Genomic DNA, 25,662 nt, shown 5'->3' on the forward strand with positions numbered 1-25,662 from the left:
GACCACTATATGGTACTCGGGTAACTAAACAAAATGCTGTCCAGGAAAACTAAAGTTGAAAAAGTAAAAAATCTGAATAATCTTTGTTGTCACGTCAAGGGTTTACAGCTGTAATGAAGTGGGTGATTATTTTTTTGTTTTGTTTTGTTTTGAGTCAGATATTCATTGCCCGCAACAAGTGACTATGCCAAAAGACAGCACCAAATGACACATATGAGAAATGACAAAAACAAACAAGTTGGCAGGGTGACACAGAATGACTATGAGAGAGAGAGAGAGAGAGAGAGAGAGAGAGAGAGTATATCTCATATATTCCCCAAAAGCCGGAGACTCCTGTCAATGCCAGCAATATTATTGCCCATAATAACTGCTGTGTCAAAATCACACTGCTGAGGGGGAAATCATCAATGCATGCATGGTGGTGGTGGCTGAGCTGGTGTGCCCCGAGAAAGATCCTTTGCATGTTCAGCATAAAATCTCTACAAGCAGGCTTTCTACATAATGAACATGAACAAATCCGCCCTGCACTCGGCAGTTGTCACATAGATATCTAAATTACATGGAAATTACAAGTTGCCCCAGGAATGTGACGCGCTGGTTAAAGCCAATAAACCTCAGGTGTCTGGAAGAGCGAGAAATGAGTCACTCACTGTTAACTGCACTGTGACATGTAAGAAAAATGCTGCATGAAATATTGTGGTTCATGTGGTTTAGAAAGGGTGACAAAAAACAAGAAATACTATTGTTTTTTTGCCCCATCTACGGGGAAGCCTACGACAAGCCCTCCAGCATTTCATACATGGTCAATTCAATTCAATTTGATTAAAGTGTCAAATCACAACAAGTTGTCTCAAGACACTTTGCATGTAGAGCAATAAGGACCGACAGAGATCCCACCCACAGCAAGCAATCTTGCGACAGTGGTAACAAAAAAATCCCCCTTAGGAAGAAACGTCAAGCAGAACCCGACTCTAGGGTGGTCCGGCCATGTTCTAGGCCCTACTAGTCTTGTTAAAATGCCATTCCTGCTCCTCAGCTTCAAAGACAGATCATTTTGGTAACTATTGCCCTTTTGTTGAGTGGAAGGGAGTCATTTTTTCCAGTGAGCCAAAGGTAGATGTCATACAGTTACTGTTATGTAATGTGTCACAGCAGGGGCCTTGGGGATAATATATAGAAGAGGAATTTACAGAGGATGCTGCGCAAACTAAACCGTACAAATTTGAAAATATCCGGAGCTGATAATACAGCTCAGCACCTCACCTCACTCTGGAAGTAAATATCCCATCGACATTCTGTATACGGCACTATCATTAGCCATACCGTCGTGACCATCCATCACAAGATGAGGCCATATGTTCCTGTAGAAGCCACATTCCATGTGAAATCAACGTCACGTCATGGATAAATACTACAATACCCACAATCCTACCAGTGGTCACTTTGAGTGGCATCGGACAAAGCCACGGGTGAACGTAAGTAGTGTATGTCGGACATTACTAACCCTATACCCCAAACCATAACCCTATAACCTCAGCCTTAACCGGCCATGTATGACAGACTCCATCGCCTCAGTCTTAACCGGCCATGTATGACAGACTCCATCGCCTCAGTCTTAACCGGCCATGTATGACAGACTCCATCGCCTCAGTCTTAATCGGCCACGCCCTAAAACTTTACTTTATCGGAAAAGATAAGTTTGCGGTTTGTACAAAAATCTAAGCAGGATTTGAACCCAGGAGGTCTGGATTGACTAACGAGCCATGCTACGAGCTAGCTGCCAGAATGGGTTGTAGTAGAACGCCCAACTCATGAAAAAAGAATAAGCCCCGCCCAGTAGGGAGGGGGAGTGGTGAGGCTTCCCTCCCCATATTTCTGTCTTTTTTTCACCGGAAACGTCTAAGGAGTAAATTAATCACTTGGCTGAACAGCCAAGTGATGAATTTACTCCTGGCTGTTGCATGGGCTCTCTGATAGCATGATTTGATTTCCAAGGGTATCAGTTACAAACTGGATGTTCATAAATGTTCAGGGCAACTTTTTTCCTGAACTTTCTTCTTGAGATGAAACCATTTCAAGAACATGGAGTTAGGCACTTAACATTTCAAAGTTAGGTTATTGTGTGAGTAGAATACAGGTGATGTACTGTATAAGCAATCAGGAATAAATAACAGTCAATCAGGAAGTACATTAGCCCATAAATCAAATATGTCAAATGATTGATTTTGTTCATACTATAAGTAGCTGTGTACGTGGCCTTATGTACAGTGCGTGAGCGATTATTTTCCAATAAAAGCCTTCAGGCTGAAGCAGGACTGATGGAGAGGACGACGTCTGCACTCTTAACACTTGGAATTGATAACAAGCTTCGTTTCACTGCCGGGTTTTTTAGCATAACTTCTCACAGCTTCTCCGCCGTAGGCTGATTTAAAACAGGCTGGCCAGCCTGTCTGCTTGGGTTGCAGACTGCTAAAGGGATAGTTTTGTAGATGTGGCGTTGGCGGAAAGCATTCCGAGAGCGAGGTGACACGCGAAATAGAAATTTCACAAAGGTCACATCACTACCTGCAGGTATACCGGTATTAGAATGGTGTGAATCTGCTCGTGATAAAGTGATGTCCACATTTCCTATGAATCGGAAAATGTCCATCGTTTTGCTGATGTTAGTAACATGCGTGCACACTCGCAGGCGTGCGTGCGTGCGTGCGACCGCACACTCTGGAATCTGACACCTTCAGACAGCCAGTAGCATGGCTCAGTGAGAGAGATGGCGTGATCACTGAACCATGGGCTGTCTGACACTGACACACACACACACACACACACACACACACACAGCTCTCCCTCTGACACTAAGACCACTAATATAACACCTTCTTTTATGCTACACTGCTACTGTTAATAACAACAATAAACATGGGAAAAGTAATGTGTTTTTCACAGCACATGAATGGAAAATGCATGATAGCGGAATCCCTCATGTAAAAACCTGTGCAGTTTGCAGATAACTTGACTAAATTATGTATTTTTTATCTCCGAGGTTTCGCATAATAATATTTATGACGTACGTGTGTGTGTGTGTGTGTGTGTGTGTGTGTGTGTGTGTGTGTGTGTGTGTGTGTGTGTGTGTGTGTGTGTGTGTGTGTGTGTGTGTGTGTGTGTGTGTGTGTGTGTGTGTGTGTGTGTGTGTGTGTGTGTGTGTGTGTGTGTGTGTGTGTGTGTGTGTGTGTGTGTGTGTGTGTGTGTGTGTGTGTGCAATGTATGCATGACAGACAGTAAGAGATAAGGAGTTTGAGACAGATTGGTCTTGGTGAACACAAGAAAGGACACTCTAGTGGCGTATAATAAATCCCCAGCAGTAAACTCCCATTTAAGTGACAAAACGGGATTATTGGCAATACAAACCAAAACATCTATTTCGTAGCCTAGCCTCATGTTGGCTGGTTCAGCCTTGATATCTCCTGCTGTACACTTAGTCAGCAAAACGGCAGGACTTGATGAATCTGTAATGCTAACGGGTATAAAGAGAGATTGATAGTATTGCTAGCGTGCTATCTGTACCCTGCAAATACCCAGATGGCCCGAAGTGAATCCACGGATGACTCAATTTATCTCCCCGAAGTTAACCACCCTCCCCTACCTGTCGTGTTCCCCTTCTCTCGTCTGAGTCCTCTCTCTATCCGTCTTCCTCTCTCTTGGCAGTTCCTTCCAGTTGTCCCCCCACCCCAAGTCTTTCATTTAGTTTTACATTCTCTTCACACTGCAATCCCTCACCTTTGAATTACTTATTTGTTGTCCTGTTGAGGTGCTGTAATGTCAGGAGCTACGAACTTACTAAAAACCAAACTACAGAAGTCTGCTAGGAGACTTACAGTCATTTCCACACAAATGCATCGAATTGGGTCATTTTTCTGCCTTCTAGTGGCATGGATCAGATATGCCGTCATATGCCCAAAACTTGATTTAGGGTGATACTAATTTTGATGATTGAATTGATGAATTTTTATGATTTTGAATGGCCATGTGACCTTTCCTCTGGCACCACCCGTAGGTCAAAATCTCTACTTGCACTTTTAGTATCTAATTTCTTCTTGTTCTTCTTTAGCCCAACAAATGAGAGCAGGAAAGTTAGTTCAAAAACTTCAAACCACACTTATTAGTTTAGCCCCCTCTCTCTATCTTTCTTTTTTTTTTATGTTTTTTTTTGTGGCTTTCGCCTTTATTTTATATATTTTATGGAGGGACAGACAGTAGGCTGACAGGAAATGGGGAGAGAGATGGGGGGATGACATGCAGTAAAGACCGTTGGGATCGGGAGTCGAACCCGCGGCACACTGCCAGACTGGATTACCAGCCAAGGTGCCTGGACCGCTGAGCCATGGCCCAGGCCCCCCCTCTCTATTTCTGATTGAACTCTTGCCACTTCAGCAGAATGTATGCTTGGAGATGGAAAAAAAAAACGTGCACATTTGAGAATTGAATTAATGATCCTCAATGTGCTCATTTTGTTAAAATGAATAAGGCATTGGCCCTTATTGTAATTCATTTTCGAATCATTCTTCTCCATCCAACCTCTCTCTCTCTCTCAGGTTCCTATCCAACACGTCGTTCGAGGGCCAGAGTGGCTTCGTGTCAAGGGACGAGGGGAGCCAGAACGTCATGTCGGAGCCCCACCACTTTATCTGGTCCCTGCAGCTGGACCCGCTGGGCCAGCCCACCTGGACCCGGCTCGGCCGCTGGCGGCAGGGCAAGGTCCTGATGGACCACGGGGTCTGGCCCAGCCACCAGGGCTCCGGCGGCGGCGGGGACTGGCGCCGGGCCCGGCTCCACATGCGCGTCGTCACGCTGGTCGAGCACCCGTTCGTCTTCACGCGGGACGTGGACGCCGACGGGCTGTGCCCGGCGGGCATCCTGTGCCTGGACCCGCTCACCAACGAGACGTCGGTGCTGCAGGTATGGGGGCCGGTCACAATGTGTGGACAATTAATTGTAATTGCGATTTAACGATTTAAATGTGTTTTTGGGGCATTGGAAATTGGAACATTATTGAATAGAAATGACAAATTCCGTTTGCCTTTTAGGCTTCGTAATAAAAAATCACACCCGTGTGAACTGAGTGGTGCAACTCCCCCCCCCCACTCTCTCTCTCTCTCTCTCTCTCTCTCTCATTAGCAGCACTATCCCTCTCTCTGTTACTGGTGCTCATTAACGTCACATACATGTCACATACATAGGTGAACAACACATAGGTGTACACGGACATTGCTGGTTGTAGGAGTGGTTGCACCACTCAAAAAGTGGTCAGAGCAGATATGACAAATAACTGAAATATACCCATATATTACAAGCTTACAACGCGTCACAAAGTAACGCGTGCTAAGCGCGTGGTAAGCCTGCTATTTCTGTATGTATGAAAATGTTTCAACACATGGACGGGATTATGATGATTAATCGCGATTACCTCAAAAAATCTGCGATTCTAGGCGATTGCAGCACGTCATAATTAATTGTGACAACAATGAACCCTTCTACCCCTTCAGGACTACTTCAAGAACCTCAGGGGGCCCAACTCCACCGTGCCGACGGAGCTCAAGAAGTGCTGCTACGGCTACTGCGTCGACCTGCTGGAGAAGCTGGCCGAGGACATGGGCTTCACCTACGACCTCTACATCGTCGGCGACGGCAAGTACGGCGGCTACAAGAACGGCCGCTGGACGGGGCTGGTGGGCGACCTGCTCAGCGGCGCCGCGCACCTGGCCCTGACGTCCTTCAGCATCAACTCTGCCAGGAGTCAGGTCATCGACTTCACCTCGCCGTTCTTCTCCACCAGCTTGGGCATTCTGGTACAGTGCCTCTCTGCCACACAGCACAGCACACACACACACACACACACACACACACACACACACGTTCTCTCTCTCTCTCTCTCTCTCTCTCTCTCTCTCTCTCTCTCTCTCTCTCTCTCTCTCTCTCTCTCTCATCCCCATCTCCTTTGCTTTCCTCCCCTTCTTTCGGTGTTGCTGTCTGTTCCTCTCTTTCTCTCTCTCTCTTCACCTTTCAGACACCGCCAGTCTTTCTTTGTACCCTCTCGTTATCTTTCTCTTACCTTTGCATTCTCTTTTGTGTGGGTCCGACTTCTGTTATTTTTTTTATTCCTCTCAGCTGCCTCTCAATGACATCACATCACCTTCTTTTCCATGGCGCTGTGGTCCGGACTCATGTGGTTCGGCTGTTCGGGTTCAGCAAGCCGCGCATTATTGGATTCCAATGCACATTTTTATCTTAATGAGAACGGAATTGAGAGCATGCGGCTTTCCCTGCGTGAACTTATTAACTGGTTCACACCATTGATTTCTCATGAGGGAGTTTGTCTATATCTGAAGTATGTGGAAGACGAGGAAGAATGGGGTGCAGGGGCTGGGGTTAATGGCAGCTCACATCAAAGTAGGGCTTTCACTTCTAGTGATTTTTACTAGTTGACTAGTTGCCTAGTTTACTAGTCGACTAGTAGTTTAACTAGTTGTTTAACAAGGCCTACCTAATATATTATGTAAAAATAATAATACGTAAAAGGTTTTTCTTTTTTTTGTACATTTAAAAACTGTGTACATTGGTGACTATAACTATAATCTAGCTGATCTTGAGGCCTACAAAAACGTATCAACTAGTTCACTACTAGTACCAATGAGGTGAACTAGTGCATTTACTAGTCGACTAGTTGAATAGTCGACTAGTTGCTTAAAGCCCTACATCAAAGTAGAGAATGCCTACTACAGCCTGGTGGGGGACACTGGGGGGTTTGTGCAGGTGCAGGTGTGTAGGAGAGAGTCATTCCCAAAAAAATAATTCAAATAAATGATGCAATTAGAAATATAACAGAAACCAACTGCACTATTTATTGAAATCATTCATAATTACATGACAGATCCCCATTCTTGTCAGATCCTCACATAATTTTTCACAGATTTCAAGTCTCTCTGTCATCTACCAAGTGTGATTGTTAATAAAATCACCTTGTTTCAATTGTTTGTCACCAGTCAATCAAAGGTTATGACTTTAGCTGCTTACACCGCACAAGAGTGAGAGAGAGACGGAGAAAGAGAGATTAGGCGATTTGAGGTCATTTATTATTATTGCCCATTGTATTAAAAAGTCAGTGCCTATGTATTTGAGTAAAAATATAGCCAGAGTAGTAATTCATTAGGAGTTTAAACTTGGATGACATGCATTTTGTGGCAGCGTTGCTGTCCACGGTGCGTAAGGGACGGGTCCATAGGGGTAGTCTAGGAGCTATATACTGTGATAATAGTATACATTATGTCGCAAGAGTGCAGTGTGCTTTGGCTTCTGAAATGGGCCTCCAAATGGCAGAGGCTGCTACTGTGTGCAAAATGCAGCCATTTTTTCCTTGGGTTGTTGTTTTTTTTTTTTTTAGCAATTTAGAAAATTCCATGTTTGTTGTAATGGGATCCGCACCCTTGGTCTAGAGGTGATATGGTGGGGTCAAGAAACGGAAGTGGGAGAGAAGAAAGATTAGGTTGCAGGAAAAGTGACACATTACTGAGTCTAGTTGAGCCCTGTGTGTTAAGGCTGTAAACAATAACACAAGCTGCCCTGAACATTGCAACCGTTGTGAACCCCTCGAAAATAACATCAATCACAGAAACGGCTGTCCAAAAGGGTGAGGGGGTCAAAAACTATCCATATTTGTATTCTTTATTACCTGAACAGATTGAGTCTATACCCTTTGCCTGGTGGTGAACACACCGCTGACCTATTTAGACTGTTGAAACGATCCATAACCAACATAAAGGTTATCCCTGTTTATATATTTTCCAGGTGCGTACCCGTGACACCGCAGCACCCATCGGGGCCTTCATGTGGCCTCTCCACTGGTCCATGTGGCTTGGCATCTTCGTCGCCCTCCACGTCACCGCCGTCTTCCTCACCCTGTACGAGTGGACCAGCCCCTTTGGCATGACGCCGCGCGGGCGCAACCGGAACCGCGTGTTCTCCTTCTCCTCGGCGCTCAACGTGTGCTACGCCATCCTCTTTGGGCGCACCGTGGCCATCAAACCCCCCAAGTGCTGGACGGGGCGCCTGCTGATGAACCTCTGGGCCATTTTCTGCCTGTTCTGCCTGTCGACCTACACCGCTAACCTGGCTGCCGTTATGGTCGGGGAGAAGACCTTCGAGGAGCTGTCGGGGATACATGATCCCAAGGTAAGAAACGGGACTGTCTAGATATAGCTATAGGCTATAATAGCCACCAAAAGACCTCCACCGCGCAAGGGGCACGGTGGCACAGTCGGCAGTGCTGTCGCCTCACAGCCAGAAGGTCCTGGGTTCGATTCCCGCTGGGGACTCTGTGGGCACTGGGGGCGTGTTCCCTCCTCCGCGTCATCAGTGCCCATACCCCAGGTGGGGTTGGCGAAAGGGCCTTTCTGTGTTTGCATGTTCTCCCCGTGTCCCCTAGGGTAGGTACCCTCACAAAAACATGCATTAATCCTGGTCTCTAAACTACCTCCCCCTGGCCAGCCGGGGTGCCTGATGGAGAGGAAAGGAACTGGTCGGAATAACGTATTCCTTCCACGAGCTACGTCCGGTCAGGGAAATTCCCCCCTGTCGGGTGAAAAGAAGCAGCTTGGACTCCTCATGCATGGAAGGAGGCATGAGGTCAGTCCGCTGGCCCCCCAGGTTGGCAGAGGAAGTGTAGCGCCCATCATTAGTTAATTGGCACTGGGTGAAAAAACTGGGTTGCAAAACCGTGGGATAAAAATTATATATATATTAAAAAAAGAGCTCCACCATGGCGTTCATTAAGTTTGTTTTTCTTTCTTTCTTATTCTGTGTATTTTGTGCACAGTGCAAACATTTTAACTACTGGATTGTTAAACATTCAATTCCCAAGGCACACTCTTTTTTTCCCCACCCTTTTTGGCACTGCCCAACAGACAAACAAAACAAAGCATGCTGCACACACAGTGACACACAGTGTACAGAACCGTGGGCTGAGGTGGGGGAAGAACCACAATGTCATCGTAAACAATAATAACAACAAAAGTGTTCTCCAGTGCTAGTCTCAAGTTCTATTTTAATCATTTAGTACAAAAATAACAAACCATAACATAATGCATTGTGTCTAACGATCGGACTAGACTAGAAATCCAACTGCAAGCTGTACTGTAGGCCTCTGTGTAGGTGGGAAAGCACCAGGGACAAATGAACCTGTAAACTGTACTATAGGCCTCTGTGTAGGTGGGAAAGCACCAGGGACAAATGAACCTGTAAACTGTCAGTAGGTCACGATAATTTGGCTCGTCTCGTCTGTGTGTCTGAGATCTGATCTGTCTATCGATCCGATAATGTTTAGCTGAAAAAGCTCGGTCTTGCTTTATAAAGCAAGGTCTGCTGAAAATGTAATAATTCAATAATATTTTAAACTATTTAGATTCGATCTTTAATTATGCCACCGTTTTTCAGCTTGTGGTTGGTGTGAGGGGATTAATACTCTTAAGTGTTCAGAGAGTTGGTGACCTATTTAAAGACATTTTTGTTTACTACGAATTTGACGGGACGGTGTAGAGAGATAGAAAAGGGGGAGAAAGATGGATAGACATGTATGTATCTTCTTGGATGTTATGAAAGGGGCATCGTAACGAAATGTAAACCTTTTGGAAACGCTCTACTGAGTGGAATTCTTTGAAAACGCTGCACTGACTTGTAGCAGAACTTCCTGCATCACAGTGTCAGCATGCTTATCACAGAGACTCACAGGAGTCTGTTATGCTATATTATACAAGATATTGTTGCTGTATGTCCAAAAGCATCCATTTTTCATCTATAACTATGAATGCACCAAGTCTTCAGTCTTCAAATTCGACACACGCGTTCCACACCACCACAGGGAGTGCAGTGCCCGGTGTCAAGGTCAAGGTTGTCTTAATTTGTCTCCCTAAGGAGAAATTTGTCTTGGAGTCACAGCTCCATACAAATAACATATTATACAGTCACATTCACAGAAGGAAAAGAAAAAAAAAACACCATGAAGCACACCAACATAAAAAACGGAGATATTGCACACATTCCCTTGATAACTAGTTGCTGCCATTCGACAATCTCTCATTGAGCATTTTGATTGACAGGGGAACGAATGAGTGTTTAAATCTATTATACACACACCGTGGAGTTCTATATCTCCTACCGGATGGCATTAGCTCGTACTCTCGCTTCAATACATGCAAAGGGTCAGATACAATATTCCGAGCTTGTCTTATCACTGCTTGTTCAAAAATGGCCTGGGGAGTGATGGGGGGGTGGACATGCCCATGATCTTCCTTGATATATTTGCTAGCCTATTTATTTGAGATTTCACAGTCAGATTGCCATACCAGCTGGACATACCATATCTCAAGATTGATACCGTGGTGCCCCAAGGAACAGTCGGTTCCTCTTTTCTGTTTACCTTGTATGCGGACGACTGTGTCAGCTCACATCCAAATCAGTTTGTTATCAAGTTTTCATAATGGCGTCGGGTGAGTCTGTCTGACCCACGGTTGTCCAGAACCGCCCTAAAAAGGCCTCTGCCCGGGCTCTGGACCGTGCCCCTGCCCAGGGTCCATATATGGAGCTGGCCTGTTCTGACCTCACAACACTCCATATTTGGGCATGGCTGACACAGAACTCCATATATAGGAATAAAGGGACACAGAGAGACACATACAGTACAAGAAATCTGACGTCATTCTGACGTCGGGCATTCATTTCCAACTTGCATCGTTCCAAGTAGGCCAGTGCCCAACGGGCCCAGTCTTGAGTCCGTCAGATAGCCAGTTGTCCAGAACCAGAAGACATCGGCATAGACTCCATTTTTGGGCATGCCTGACAAAGAACTCCATATATGGGCATAAAAGGGACACGGACATAACTGGGTGGGGCATTCATTTTCAACTTGCATCGTTCCAAGTAGGCCAGTGCTCAACCGCTCTAATGCAGTGCTTCTTCTTAACCTTTTCAGGCCATGCCCCCCCCCCCCCCACCCCCCCAAAATTAATGATATTTGAACTTGGGACCCCACACCCCGATAAGCACATGGAATGTAGCAGTTGATGCATTGAAATTGTGTACGGTATTAATTAAACTGTGCCTTTTCATAGCTGTGTTTAACTTGATTCACCCACCATACGTTTTTATAGTATAGTTTGTTGATTACGTTTGATGCAAAAAGTACTCATTTGGGAACCCAAAGGTTGCGAACCACTGCCCTAGTGTACTAACATTGTGTAGTACTAACAATAATATGGACATTTACTGTATGTCTAATGTTGTATGTTGTTTCTTCACAGTTTGTTGCTGTTTTTAGTGCTGCTGTAAAACGACTTGCGCCCATCGGAGATAACAAAGTTTTTCCTTACCATATTGATATTAGGCTTATTTGTTGTTAAGATAAATGCATGCTGCTGGAAGGAAATGTAATTAGTCAATATATAAAAAAGGAAAAAACACTAAATTGCTGAGTCAGCTAAATAAGTGTTCTAGAAACTCCTTCTAATGCAGCAACAAGAGCTTGGCCGCAAAACATGATTTGATTTGAAGGCTTGAAATCAAAACGCTAATGCTTCAACTACAGCCTTTGCATCCATTCCATTCATCATGTGCTGTTGCAGCAGACGTTCGTTCACCTATACGACGCATTACATTCAGGCAAATTAATGCATACAAAAATGTAGCGATGCACTCAAAGCATAATGAACACCACATCTTTTGTTTGTTTGTTTGTTGGTTTGTTTGTGTTTCTGTTGCAGCTTCACCACCCCTCACAGGGTTTCCGCTTTGCCACCGTGAAGGAGAGCAGCGCAGAGGACTACCTCAAAAAGAGCTTCCCCGAGATGCACGAGTACATGAGGCGCTACAATGTTCCCGCCACGCCTGACGGGATAGATCAGCTTAAGTAAGACATCACCGTGCATGCAGAGTCATACAGCATGCACCACATCGTGGACACACACAAGCATAGTATGCTTATATTATGCTTGCTCTGTGTATAACGCTGGCCGTTATGAAAGCCATATTTACTCATAATAAACCTTGCAAACAAAGTCAGCTACGTTTAACATCATTAAATCCACATGCAATTCCAACTTCTGAAGACTGGATAATGACCAGCACCTAGCCCACTTAACTACAGTATCACATAATTTGTCAACAATCTTTCTAAATTCTTGCTAAATAATCAAAGTAGGAGATTGTTACTATTGCTAGATTGCTCCATGATACAGATACTAAACACCAGGTTGGGTCAAGTCTTGCAAGTCTTATCGGAACGAACACGAGAGGTAAAAACCTGAGCCAAATAATGTTAAATGTCTCCAGTGTTTTTAACAGGACTTGGTTCTGTGTCACACAGACAATTAAGTCACAGGCCAATATAACACCAACATAATGCTAATAAAAAGGCCAGGATATTGCAATGGGCTTACTATAAAGAGGTTGCCGTATCCAGCATGTGGATCATGGTGGAAAAGAAGTAGGCCCGAATAGCATAAAAGCCTGCTACTGCAAAAGCAGCCGCACAAGCAGTCCTTTTCAGGGTGTTTTATTGTCACATGCACAACATTACAGCAGTACTCATCAACATTGCAGGTAGGGACATTATGGCAGTTTAACTCAGAGTACCTCAAGGGCAATAGAATAAAACAAATGAGTAAAATATGATAAAATAAAGAAATGCCTGAATATAAAAGAATCCAGACTATATAAACACGGCAGACGACACCATACAATTTATTATGTACTCACAGTTTATGTACTCAGTCTTATGGCCTGGGGATAGAGGCAACCCCTGAGCTTGTCAAACGGTATGAAAGTGAAAAAATCCATTTGAGGGGCAGCAAGAAGCTTGATCCTCTGCGTCTTTCAACTGTACTCCTCTGAGTGTATAGCTATTGCATTGCTGGCAACTCTGTTTGGGTAAAGTGCTGTGTTGGGCTGTGCTGTTTCACCCTCCGTAGAGCCTTGTGAACGTGTGTTGAAGCATCTTCCAGGCAGTGATGCAGGTAATCAGTATTAAACTCTGTGGTACTCCGGTAGAAGTTGAACAGTATCCTGTAGTCCATTCCAAACCTCTTCAGCCTGCAGAGGAAGATAAGCTCTCGTAACGCCGCCTCGACAGCAGTACCCACGACACGTGACACGACAAGCCCAGGTCCAGTTCCTGAACTCCAAGGAACCAGAAAGCTGCTCACTGCTCACCACCTCACTTTTTTCTCATTGTTGTTTTTTAACCAGGCCGATGATGGATGGTGAATGGAGGATTTATTTATCAAAGTGGCACTCTTTACCTCCTGAGCCACGTACCGCCGCCCCATGATGGTGGTGTGTTCGGCGAAACGTATGATGGATTTTGAGCTGTGTGGGGCCAGTCGTGAGTGAACAGGGAGTACTGGTCAGGAGCGCCCCCCCCCCCCCCCCCCCGGCTGGGCTTGTCTGTCTGTCAGGAAGTCCGGAATTCAGCTACACAGGGTGGTGTTGAGTCCTAGATCTCTGAGCTTGTCGATAAGCTGAGAGGCGTGGTGTTGAATGCTGAACTGTGGTCAATGAACAGCATTCTAAATGTGTTCCTCAGCTCCAGTGTGTGGATGGTGTGTGGATGGTGAGGATCAGTGCACCCGTTCTGTCTGTACAGTGAGGCGATAGAATGGCCACACAAAGCAATGCATGGTGACTGGTGTAAGCGAGGTTTGATTTGCTGTGTTGGGGTGGGGTGGATCCATTCCTCTGCTATAATAGCAGAGGCCCTCTGGTTATTACTTTTTTTTATTGCTGGTGTAGCTATGTTTTATCCCTGCTTTTGGTGAAACTTAATTAAATACATGTATGTATTTTCTTTTTGGAAATGTAGACTGTAGTCTTGTTTTACATTTCCATTAAAAAATTGTTAACCACAGTAATTTGTATTTTTAAATTAAAAGAAATACCAGATCTACACACTCGCAACGTGTAGCGGTGCTACACTGTGTGACCGTGCAGATCATTTGATTACTATTTGTTGGACACAGAAGTATACAGGGCTTCTGTGGTTAAGAAAATGTTGGCAGAGGAGGTTGAATAATAAAGTTGTTGTTATGACTCGAGTGTGGTGTGACCCAAATGCACAACAAAGAGAGGCAAAGTAGAGTAAAGGATTTTTATTCACAAACTCGGAGGGGAAAAGGAGATGCAGGGGTCCGTAGGCTGCTCCACAGAGCTCGGATCCCGGAAACACTGGAGAGGAGAAGCGTCAATGGCAGGTCCACAGAGGAGAGAACAAGGCACAGTAACGGCGTGACGTTTAACTGTCTAACTCTAAACACTGAGGGCCTGAGTCTGGCTGTCTAATTTGACCAACCGTAGACTGGAGACAAACTGGCGCTGAGCAGCAGGCAGGCATGGCTTTTGTAGCCTCTGGAGCTGATTGCTGACGCCGAACAGGAGTGGAGATTGGAGCTGGGAAACACATGTGCTGAGGTATGCTGTGGAGTGCTCTGCGTCCCTTAGGTGGCGCTGACGGGCACAGAACACTCACAGCACATAGATGTGGAATCGATGGGGAGCGAGACATAACAGTTGTCTTTCTGAACTTTTCGAACAATTTTCCAACCCTTCCTTTGCTAACATTGGAGTGGGTCTCCATAGCACTTGTGGTTAACAATGGTTGTGGAGGGGCGCCCGCTGGCCAAGTGGTCCAGGCGCATAGCCACATATAGGCTTTGGCCTGACAGCACGTCGCGTGTTCGAGTCCCGTTCATGACGACCTTTGCTGCATGTCTCTACCTTTCTCTCTCTCCCTCTCCTGTCTATCTTCACTTGATACTGTCAAGAAAAGCCAAAAACAAATCTTTAAAAGAAAATAGAATGGTTGTGGAAGTGGGTCATGCATTGAAGCAGTCTCACAGCACTCTTCGCGTTTGTCCTCTGCGCTCCTCACTCTGACAGTTCCCATTGTTGTCAATTTACGGTGCATGACCATGCCAAGGCGATAAAAAAACAAACAACACAGGGTCTAATAACAGCGTGGCTTCCCTGTGCAATCGGTGACTATGGAGCAAGTTACTAGCTGTGCAGTGTGTGAACGACGCATGTATTGGTGCTGTGCCTGCAGGTCTGGCCTTATCTCAGCACCATGGACCTCCGCAGGATATATATATTTTTTACTTGGCTGTGGTGTCGGGATTAGATAACGTTTTATTTTCTCAATTCTTTTTTATCTTTTCCCTCGTCCTCTCCTAATTTAGCCTTCCCTGCCTATTCCTTCTTCCCACTGTACCGTAGTCCCTTGTTGCTGCTGACCTCTACTCGTTGGTTCATTGACCCATTAATGCTGGGAAGGCATCTGTCCCATTTTAGATTAAAACAATATATAGTTCATATCGTGTCTCTGGCTCAGTCCGATGGCGGTGGGCAGCAACGTTACTCCTGTGTCACCTGAGCACACTAGATAACACTATTTTAATCCATGGCTGCATCATCACTTATTACTGAATACTGTGGCATGTTTTTTCTCTACAAAACTTGCACAGCAACCTTTCTGCCCCGGCCTATAAATATGAAAGTGACTTCTATTCTCCATCACGAAACCTCCTTGAACTGTCATCATTGCGTTAAGAGCACCGTTTGTTCTAGTGCCTTATGGTTTCCCCCCATTGTGGACAAGATGGATGGAATCGGGGCATGAAGAGGGATGTCATGCATTAACATGAATCACTGTGCAATGAATTTGTAGAACATAATCCACAAGCTCACAACGTGTCAAGAGAGATTTGTTGTTGAGGAAAAAAAATGCGGGGGACCAACTATAAACCCCTAGGGGACCCCGGTCAACGAAGTAAATTATGTTTATGACTAAATGCAATGCAGAAAAATGAACTTTATGATTTCTGGTTAGACACTGAGCACAACATTAACGATTAAATGCTACGCAGAACAAGATCCAAATGATGTGTATAAATCATCAGGGTGTACACATTGAAAACAGCATTAATAATAACAGTATCCAAATGATCATGAACGGTTTTGCAAGTTTTGGCAACACGCCATTAACTGGAAATGAAAAGACTCTGTCCCTTGAACATTCCTAAAGTAGCTAAAGTACCTATAACATATATACAATGTACATTGTATAGGATGATAATGAAAATGTCACGATGGCATGTGGCAGCGGTTGTGTCGGCTGTTTTCCATTCCTCACAGGTTTTATGACACTGCTGAAACTTTGCGGTGGTACAATTACTGTGACAGATGCAGTCCAGGTCCAGGAGCACAGCCACGTCCAAATGAATGATTTCAAAGGGTGCAGGATCAAAGAATAGAGTTCAGGAACAGAATAGAAGATCTGCACACCCGTTCTCGCTGCTCAAGTGACGTGCTATGAGCTTCTATATCTGGTATTCTTTATAGCTAAAATCTAAAGTGACCCAGATGCTTTCTCGGTTTTAACGGCGACATCCTTATCTCCCCGTCTCCAAAAACGTTCCTTTTGCAATTTGAAAATGTAGTTGACGTTTCAACTGGTTTATTCCAATTTGACTGTCGAGGGTAGTTCGCTAATTAAAGTATCTTGTAGCAAAGTGAATCAGAGGGAACGCATACCGTGGGATACCGTGTTCAGTATCAGACTTACATTTGCACAGACGCTTATGTAAATAATATAACAAGTGAATGAATTATCGATACTTTTAGGCATGGAGGCAGTGGACAGCGCTACCTTTTCACTTTCATTTAGAATGTGGGATTAAAGGGAATAAGCAATGTATAAATCAGAGACCAGGGCTAGCTGCCACTCCTGGTATTCTCTAGATTTGAGGTACTGTAACAGTCTCATATTCTGATCTTAATTTCTATAATGATTCTTCAAATAATACAAAGAGAGTATATTAGACAGATTAAATTGTTAAATACACATTAGTAGGACATTTTATTAAATATGTGTCTACGTCGGTAATTCAATACAATTATTGAATAATTTATCCCTATTCTGGGCATATCATAATTATATACAGTATAAAAAGTAATTACAAATATTTGATTAGATTAATTGAAAAGAAAATCACTATCTTCTTTTCCTGTCTGCTTTTCCCTTCAGGGGTCGCCACAGCGTATTATCTGTCTCCATTTCACCTCCTCTGCCTCCTCTTCTCTCACACCAACTAACTTCATGTCCTCTTTCACTACATCCTTAAATCTTCTCTTTGGTCTTCCTCTAGGCCAGTTCCAACCTCAACATCCTTCTATCGATATACTCACGATCCCTCCTCTGTACGTGTCCAAACCATCTCAGTCTGGCCTCTCTGGTTTTATCACCAAAACATCTGACCTGTTCCTGATCCGATCCATCCTTGTTACTCCCAGAGAGAACCTCAATATTTTAGTCTCTGCTACCTCCAGCTCTGCTTCCTGTCTTTTCCTCAGTGCGACTGTCTCTAAACCATACAACATAGCTTGTCTCACCACTTGTACTTGTCTTGTACACCTTCCCTTTCATTATTTCTGATGCTCTCCTATCACACATCACACTTGACACTTTTCTCCACCCATTCCAAACTGCTTGCACTCGTTTCTTCACCTCTTTTCCACACTCTCCATTGCTCTGAAATGTTGACCTTAAAGTCTTCCACCTTCTTCATGTTTACTTCCTGTAACCTCACCGTTCCACTTGGCTTCCGACATGTGTTTTGTTTTGCTGTGGCTGACCTTCATTCCTCTCCTTTCCCGGGGATATCTCCACCTCTCTCTCACCACCTCACAATGTCATCTGCAAACACCATGGTCCATGGGGATTCCTGTCTAACCTCGTCTGTCAGTCTGTCCATCACCATCGTGAACCATAAGGGGCTCAGTGCTGATCCTTTTAGCAGACCCACTTCCACCTTGAACTCCTCTGTCACACCCATAGCACACCTCACCACTCTTACAACTTCCATACATGTCCTGCACCACTCTAACATACTTCTCTCCAGACTTCCTCGTACAATACCAGTTTCCATAACTGCATGTCGACCTTGTTCTTAAAAATCACCAGTCACCACCAGCACACTTCTCCTCCATTGCTCAGGCATCCTCTCATTCCACACTTCATTCTCTTCAATGCCTCCCTCACTTCGTCCTCACTAATCTTTGCAACTTCCTGGTTCACCACTGTTATCTCTTTGTTCTCTCTCATTTTCCTCGTTCAAAAAGAAATCACTATAATAATCGCTAAGAAAGTTTTTGTTAGTTGCAGCCCTAAAGGGACATTTCACCGCTGGAAGAAACTCAATGTTAATAGTATTTGTAGTAGATAACAGTAGCACAATTTGAAATTTGCACCCTATGGCCAGAAACATATTGTAGTCTGTGTTTGTTGAATAGGGTTTGACTGGATTGCTGGATGATTACTACAATGACCATAATGCTTTGGTGCACTCACCCCACCTTGTGGAGAGGGGGAGGGCTGTCTTAGTGAGACAACATGTAGTCCAGGAAGGAAGTGAGACCCGTGCCTGTGACATCACAGACAATTTGAAATACTAAAATATCTTAAAACACATATTACCTATGAGAAGTGGCCCTTTAAGTGCATTTACTGACTGATGCACACCAACAGCACTGCTCCAGCAGTTTTCTCCTACGGTATTGAGAGGTATCACCTCTGATGCCTACTGTATACCCTTGCTTTAAAATCTCCCCGGAAATCAACTTTTCCCTGCTACTGTGGATGTGTTCATGAACACAAATCTCTCTCTCTCTCCCTCCCTCTCTCTCTCTCTCTCTCTCTCTGACACAAACACACACACAGACACGCACACACACACACGCACGCACACACACTAACAAACAGCACCCAGCAGCTGTCTATTCTATAACCAAGGTTCACGCAATACTCGGCAATAGCTGAGTGACTTCTATTAAAAAAGAAAGCATAAAAGAAAACCATAACTATAGTTCAAACTAAGACATTTGTCCCAAAACAAGTATTGGTAAATAAATAAATATGTCCCCCACACCCCCCCCCCATTGTCAACTGTTCCCATCCCATAATGGCACCATGATTCTTTTCCCCCTGTGCAAAGTGTGCATGCTGTCTTCTAAACCTTCCGCATTCACCTCACATCCTGTTGGAGCACAGCAGAATGTGTGGGGGGGGGGATACAGGACGGGCCGGGGGTGAGGTAGGCTTAGAGCTGGAGAGCATGGAGTCTGACAGGAATTCTTATTTAACTGACTAGACTAGAGGAGTCATGGGAAATCTAATCCTTCCTGTGTCCGTACACACATTAACATTAACCGCCGCGTCGCTGTTTTGTTCATAGGCAAAAACCTTCAAAAGTTTTCAAAGATTTTGGAGAATTGTTTTAATGCATTTTGTTTTACAAACTCAACGCATCACGTCAAGACGGGACAACGGACAAGCACTATGTACATTCCTCATTTTGCCCTTGTTGCTGTCAAAACGTTACAGAAACATTAGTATGACAATAATGTAGACTCGTTTGGGAAGGCAAGTCTGAAGAGGTGGGTTTTGAGGGTGGTTTTAAAAAGAGTAGATGGTGTTTTGCAGCTTTGATGTGAGTTGGGAGTGAGATCCATAGAGAGAGGCAAATGAGAAGGCCCTGTCACTGAGGCCCTGAGGCTATTTCAGTGTTCACGTCTGGTTGTGATGAAGGTGTACGTGAATGAGTGTTTCTGCAGCAGTGTGTGACAGTTTGGGTCGAAGCTGAGGTGGAAAAGGTCTGTTTTGGTGATCTGTTTGATACATGTACTATGGGGCTGGAAGGAGAGGGTGAGATAAGATCCCCGAAGGGAAATTGACGCGTTACAGCAGCATAGTGTGATGTGGGGTCGAGGATGGCTCCAAAGTCACGGACTTGGGAGGAGAGGGTGACGATGGAGCCATCAATGTCGAGGGAGAAGTTTTGAGTGGAGTGTCTGAGGGTGTCTGGACCAAGGATGGGGACTTCCATCGGTTATTGCAATTGAGTTTTTAGGACCTTTATTTGCATCGATTTTGTTGTATGTCAGGCAGGCAGGTGGTAGCAGGGATTATTGAGGAGGAGAGGTAGTGTTGTGTGACGTTGGCATAGCAGTGGAAGTGGAGGCCATGGCAGCGAAGGATCTGTTCACGAGGAGGGCGCATGTAGTATATAAGCTTGTAGATCGCTTATTTTGCTAATTCATTTTATTTCAAGTTACTTTTAAACTACTAACTGTATCTCTTTACTTGACATGATTAAAAGGCATTCAAATTGCTGTTATGTTACAGTAGGTGTATGGCAACAAAACATCATTACATCAAAGCAGGGAGTTAGGAATCATTTAAAATCTGTTTTTTATTTAGTCAGCATAGCATCCTCAGGAAGGTCACTCTTGAGTCTAGTTTGCGGTTGCACAGCAGGAGCAGTTCTGTTGCAGCTTGCATCATTCTTCAAGCTTGTGGAGACAGAGATAAACAGACATTGTTTGCCGGGCTGTGGATGCTGATATCAAATTCAAAACGGCTACAAGTGTCTGATGCTATGGGAGTTATATACACCTGGGGCCAGGCTATGATCTGACTGTAAACAATATATTCTGCCCTCATTGATTGATTGATTTAAATATGTATTAACAGTTTGCAGAATTACAGTACATTTCAAGCACAAACTCAATACAAAGACTGTCAACTGTGAGTGGACGACCCAATTAAGCATTACACTTGTTTACAAGAGGGTCCACCATGTTCAATTCATCAAAAGTCATACTACAGACTGTTTCCCAAATATAGGGTAGCGACCTGTTTTAGGTCACCGACACATTGTTATGGGTAAATATTTTGTAACCTTCTTCAACACAACATTGTAACAAGGGCTTAAGTGTTTCATTCATAATGTATCTAACACACCAAATGTCTCTTTTGGGTCTAGAGCTGGAAATGTTTGTGAACCTCTGCTACTGACTACTTATGGAAGCTGAAAAGGGATAGCCATTATAGACTTTCCCTATTCATACGTATGCACCTTGATTTTATTTTAATCCTCCAACAAACATAATTGGCAGTGTGTGTTGAAGTTGGAAGGGGATTGTGTCCTTGTCTTTGCTCTTGGCCATTGTGATGCCTGGTCTAGAGAGGGGATCTGGGGAAGATGATTAGTGCTGCAAGTATTGATTATCTTCTTAGCTATTATTCTATTTTTAGATTCATTGAATAATAATAGTAGAAGTTTTTTTTTTTTAATCAACAAAATGATTAAAGTCTTGAACCCTATTTAATACATCCCCGCAGAATGCTGTCGTGCACAACGATTTTTTAACATTGCTCATCTACAGTACAAGCTCACAATGTGTGTGTAACAGCGGGCTCTCTTTGGTAGAGCTCAGCTATCACTTGAGCACCTTCTATGGCTTCTCGGGGAGGACTGAATTATCCTGCGGACTAGAAATACACCAGGGCTCAAACGTGTACTTCTCAGAGGGTTGGGCTATTTGATCTGACTGAGGCTTCTATTCTGGCCTCCGTTCTGGTGCTCGGTCCTCTTCTGTCGCTAACTTTATTCCACACACACACTGAGCTATGTTGCCTCACCCACGCCCTGACACCGGGCGTGTTTTACGTCTCCGTTGCGTGCGTCAAAAAACGAACCGGGGCAATTTTAATGAGTTGTTAAGTTGTAAGCTTGTAGTTCTACTTCTTTTTGTTTTTGTTTCTACTCTACTGTATTTATAAATTAACTGCGGCACCCCTAGTGACACAATGTGTATTAGTGGAGTCATGTGACGCAACAAAGATCACAGTACACAGAGGGAGAACTGGCAATTACAAAACAGGGGAGAAAAAAGATAATAAGTAACCATTGGGGTTAGACAGGGCTGCCCAATGATAATTGTGATTCATTAAAAAAGTCAAAACCAATAAAGACTCATTAGGAATACATTTACAAAATGCAGACTGTAGTCTGGGCCTGACCTTTGACTAATGCTTTGAACATCAGCATTTTTGGCTGTTCACCGAGGACAGTTTATTGCATATTGTTGGTCCTCCACTTTAAATATTTTTTGACAGTAATGACAATAATGTGACCATGTTCTCTTGATTATAACGTTGATTGTGACCTTTACCTTTTCAACACCAATGTTATCTCTTATGTTCTGACTGATAAATCCAAGTTTCCACTTTCCAATCAGAATCAGAATCTAACCAAGTTTCATGGACACTATTTGATGTCCTTCCCTTCATAAGTTATTGTGCTTAGAGACACAATTAAATTAAATTCAAAGGGCTTTATTGGCATGAGAAAACATACGTTTACATTGCCAAAGCAGAAAGAACAATACAACAATACAGCAATACAATCAAAACAAAAATGATGTACTTTGAAGGTCAGAATCTTCAATAGATCAACTTCTATTTACCAAGATCACTCGATGCAGGTATAGTGCAGGAATATACACAATGATTAGTCTTTAGGGTGGTTGTGTTCCATTTGATATCCTTCTCCTATCACAGCAACTCACAAATCTTGCTGCTGTGTTTGCACATTGTTGTACTTCGCCCAGCAGATATGGGAGTTTTTTGTCATTGGTCATGTTTTCAAAATCTCCGTGTGTGGTTGTAATCTGTGGGAAGTATGTGTCTCTGATGTCTTGGTACAATGGACAGATGGTTAGGAAGTGTAGCTCGGTTTCCACTTCGTTTAGTGTGCAGTGGGTGCATAGTCTGTCTGAGACACACTGTACAGGCAGACGGAAACCTAACCCTAATTCCAATCCAAATGTGGGTACATGCAGTACTGAAAGTTAGATTGATGTGTCATCTTGGAATCACTTATTGCACCATATACTACCAGTAATTGCACCATATACTATAATAACAACATCCTTGTGTTGGCTGTTATACCTCCTCTCTCTGCCATTGTTGACCTAATATGGTGGACATGCCCACAAAATACTTAGTGTGAGTTCTTGTCTCATTTCCAGAGAAGATCCTCAGAAACTGGACGCTTTCATCATGGATAAAGCTCTGCTGGACTACGAGGTCTCCATTGACGCAGACTGTAAGACACTCACCGTTGGAAAGCCCTTTGCTATTGAAGGTAAATCAACACGGGAGATTACCACACATTGCTGAGTCTATGGAAGCCTTTGCCATACAACAGGGACAGTTGTTGCGGGGAACCTTTGCCATTGAACGCTATCACAAACACACATTACTTTTAAATTAGTTAAAAAAAATACATACACTCAAAACCATTTAACAAAGGATTTGCTTAGGCTTTTCTTTTCTAAGGTCTGTTACTCTATCTTCTTAGTCTTGTTGCCAAATATGTTTAGCTTTTGTCTTGCCTTTTTGAACCCTGTAGCACAAAAATTAGAAATAAAATGTAATTTGTATTACTACTGACTTTAACATTAGCACATACTGTATTACTAAGTTGAGGGAAACATTTGAAAGAAAGAGAGAAAGAAAGAAAGAAGGAAAGAAAGAAAGAAAGATTTTGCCAAGACAACACAACCTTTAGTGCAGATGGAATCTTTGGGACAGAACGGAGATGCATCTGTGAGTGGTTCCGTCCCATTAGCAAACGGCGAAGGATTTGTTAAATCTGTCACACTTGGCGAACATGCTAACAGGTCCTGAGATACCCTCTGACATTTCTAATTAAATGCCGTGTCATTCCTAACCGCGATGTTTGGTTATTAGCATCGACATCCTCACTAATGGTCACCCTGCTCCTGACAATGATTCTCTTTACTCCTACCACACAATAGCTAAGACCCATTAAAAGACGGACACCGTACGAGGCTGGGATATTGAAATGGACACTTAACTCTTGATATATGGCAATGTCATTACATTATGTCATGTCTTATTACATCATGTCTTATGTGGGTCTGTAGAAAATACGCTTGTTATTTATGCCAAAGAATGATTGCTAAACATAACAATACTGTACAACTGTGTGTCTTGTGTCTACATAATGTCTGTCTGTCAATGGTGGAAAAAAGTACTCAAATGTTTTACTTACCGGTAGGTAAAAGTATCAATACTGAAATGTAGAAATACTCAGTTACGTAAAAGTCTGGTAGTCAAAATTGACTTGAGGTCATGGCATCAAAATGTAAGCCTACTTAAAGTACCAAAGGTAAAAGTAGTCATTATGCAGAATGTCCTATTTCACAAGTGTTCAAAACGTATTAAAATCTTTGGAAAATTGCAGATCTACAAGCTCACAATGCATCGCGTTGCGACACGTTGTGAGCTTGTAGATCTGCTATTTTATATAAAGGTATAAAGTGGTTAATGTATGTTTTGTAATAATCAAATAAAATGTACAAACTATTAACAAAAGTTTTCAAATAAACGTAGTGGAGTAAAAGTACAATATTTGGATTCCGAGATGTAGCGGAGTAGAAGTAAAAGTATTGGAAATTGGAAAGTAAAGTAGGCCTACAAACAAAATTGTACTTAAGTAGAGTACTTAAGTAAATGCACTTTACTTTAAACCACTACTGTCTGTGTGTGTGTGTGTGTGTGTGTGTGTGTGTGTGTGTGTCCTTTATTGCCCAGGCTATGGCATCGGCCTCCGCCAGAACTCTCCTTTCACCTCCAACATCTCAGAGCTGGTCAGTCAGTACAAGTCGGACGGCTTCATGGACACGCTGCATGATAAGTGGTACAAGGTGGTACCCTGTGGAAAACGCAGCTTCGCCGTAACTGAGGTAATTAACGCAGTATACATACATATAAAAATACCGGTAGCACAAATGTTGTGTGTGTGTGTGTGTGCATGTGTGTCCTGCATTTCCTATTCAACTCATCATATCATTTTACAACAGAGGGGCTATCTCCAACCCTGGAGGGACATGGAACTTAATGAGAATGATGTTCACAAAAAAGATAAACAAGCTTCACTTAATGAGCACTCATTTGCATTTCAGGTCAGGAATAGTATAGGAGCCAGTTCGTGAACAGACCTTATGCTCCTAGTAGACTGGGACCAAGAGATTTGTAAACGATAAATAAATAAAAATCTAAGATTTTTCAAAAATACCAGACGTAAAAGCTTGCTGCGACCTTCAATATATCTGCTATTTTTTGGATCAGCAGGGTTAATCTGCTGATCCACGGAGGAAACCCCATTGTGGGGATTTTTTGGACAGAGAAAAAGGCGGACCTACTGTAGCTTCTTTGGTTTTTGAATTTGTACAAATTATATAAATGTCTTGTGTTATCATTCTGTTTCCATTCTCTGGGAGTGAAGAGTGAAAGGTGTATGCCGCATGAAGCACGCACGCACTACACACACACACACACACACACACACACACACACACACACACACACACACACACACACACAATATATATACAATGTTTCTTTCAACAAAATGTGTGGAAATCCACAAAATGAAAGTCAAGTCGCCCAGCCAACTCTATCCTCGCTGTTCAACTCTCTTCAGCACTATACAGTACACCTTATTTTTCAGCCTTCACCTCTCGATATTATCATGATATCCTGCAAATCTGATTCTACCTCTATGTCACCTGACATGACATGACATCCTCGCTCTCTCCGTCAAATCTCATGTCTCTCCTGTGCCGGCCAATAAAATGTTCATTCCTTAAACATAACATAATCTTAAAAAAAGAGAGAGAGAGAATGCTGCAGCCTGT

At 43.5% G+C, this 25,662-nt stretch overlaps 1 protein-coding gene across 1 annotated transcript in view; it reads left to right on the forward strand.

Annotated features, from left to right (window-relative positions):
• grin3a (glutamate receptor, ionotropic, N-methyl-D-aspartate 3A) overlaps nt 1-25,662 on the forward strand; it is a gene marked incomplete at its 5' end in the record, with an annotated part of 68,845 nt that overhangs the window by 30,519 nt on the left and 12,664 nt on the right. Inside the window, 6 exons of the mRNA XM_080755512.1 lie at nt 4,590-4,953; nt 5,541-5,843; nt 7,840-8,223; nt 11,805-11,950; nt 22,966-23,081; nt 24,557-24,708. Coding sequence (XP_080611638.1) covers nt 4,590-4,953; nt 5,541-5,843; nt 7,840-8,223; nt 11,805-11,950; nt 22,966-23,081; nt 24,557-24,708 — 1,465 coding nt within the window. The remainder of the gene's footprint in view (nt 1-4,589; nt 4,954-5,540; nt 5,844-7,839; nt 8,224-11,804; nt 11,951-22,965; nt 23,082-24,556; nt 24,709-25,662) is intronic.

This window comes from Protomyctophum bolini (assembly GCF_963924005.1).
Source record: "Protomyctophum bolini genome assembly, chromosome: 22".
In the NCBI taxonomy this organism is placed as follows: domain Eukaryota; kingdom Metazoa; phylum Chordata; class Actinopteri; order Myctophiformes; family Myctophidae; genus Protomyctophum; species Protomyctophum bolini.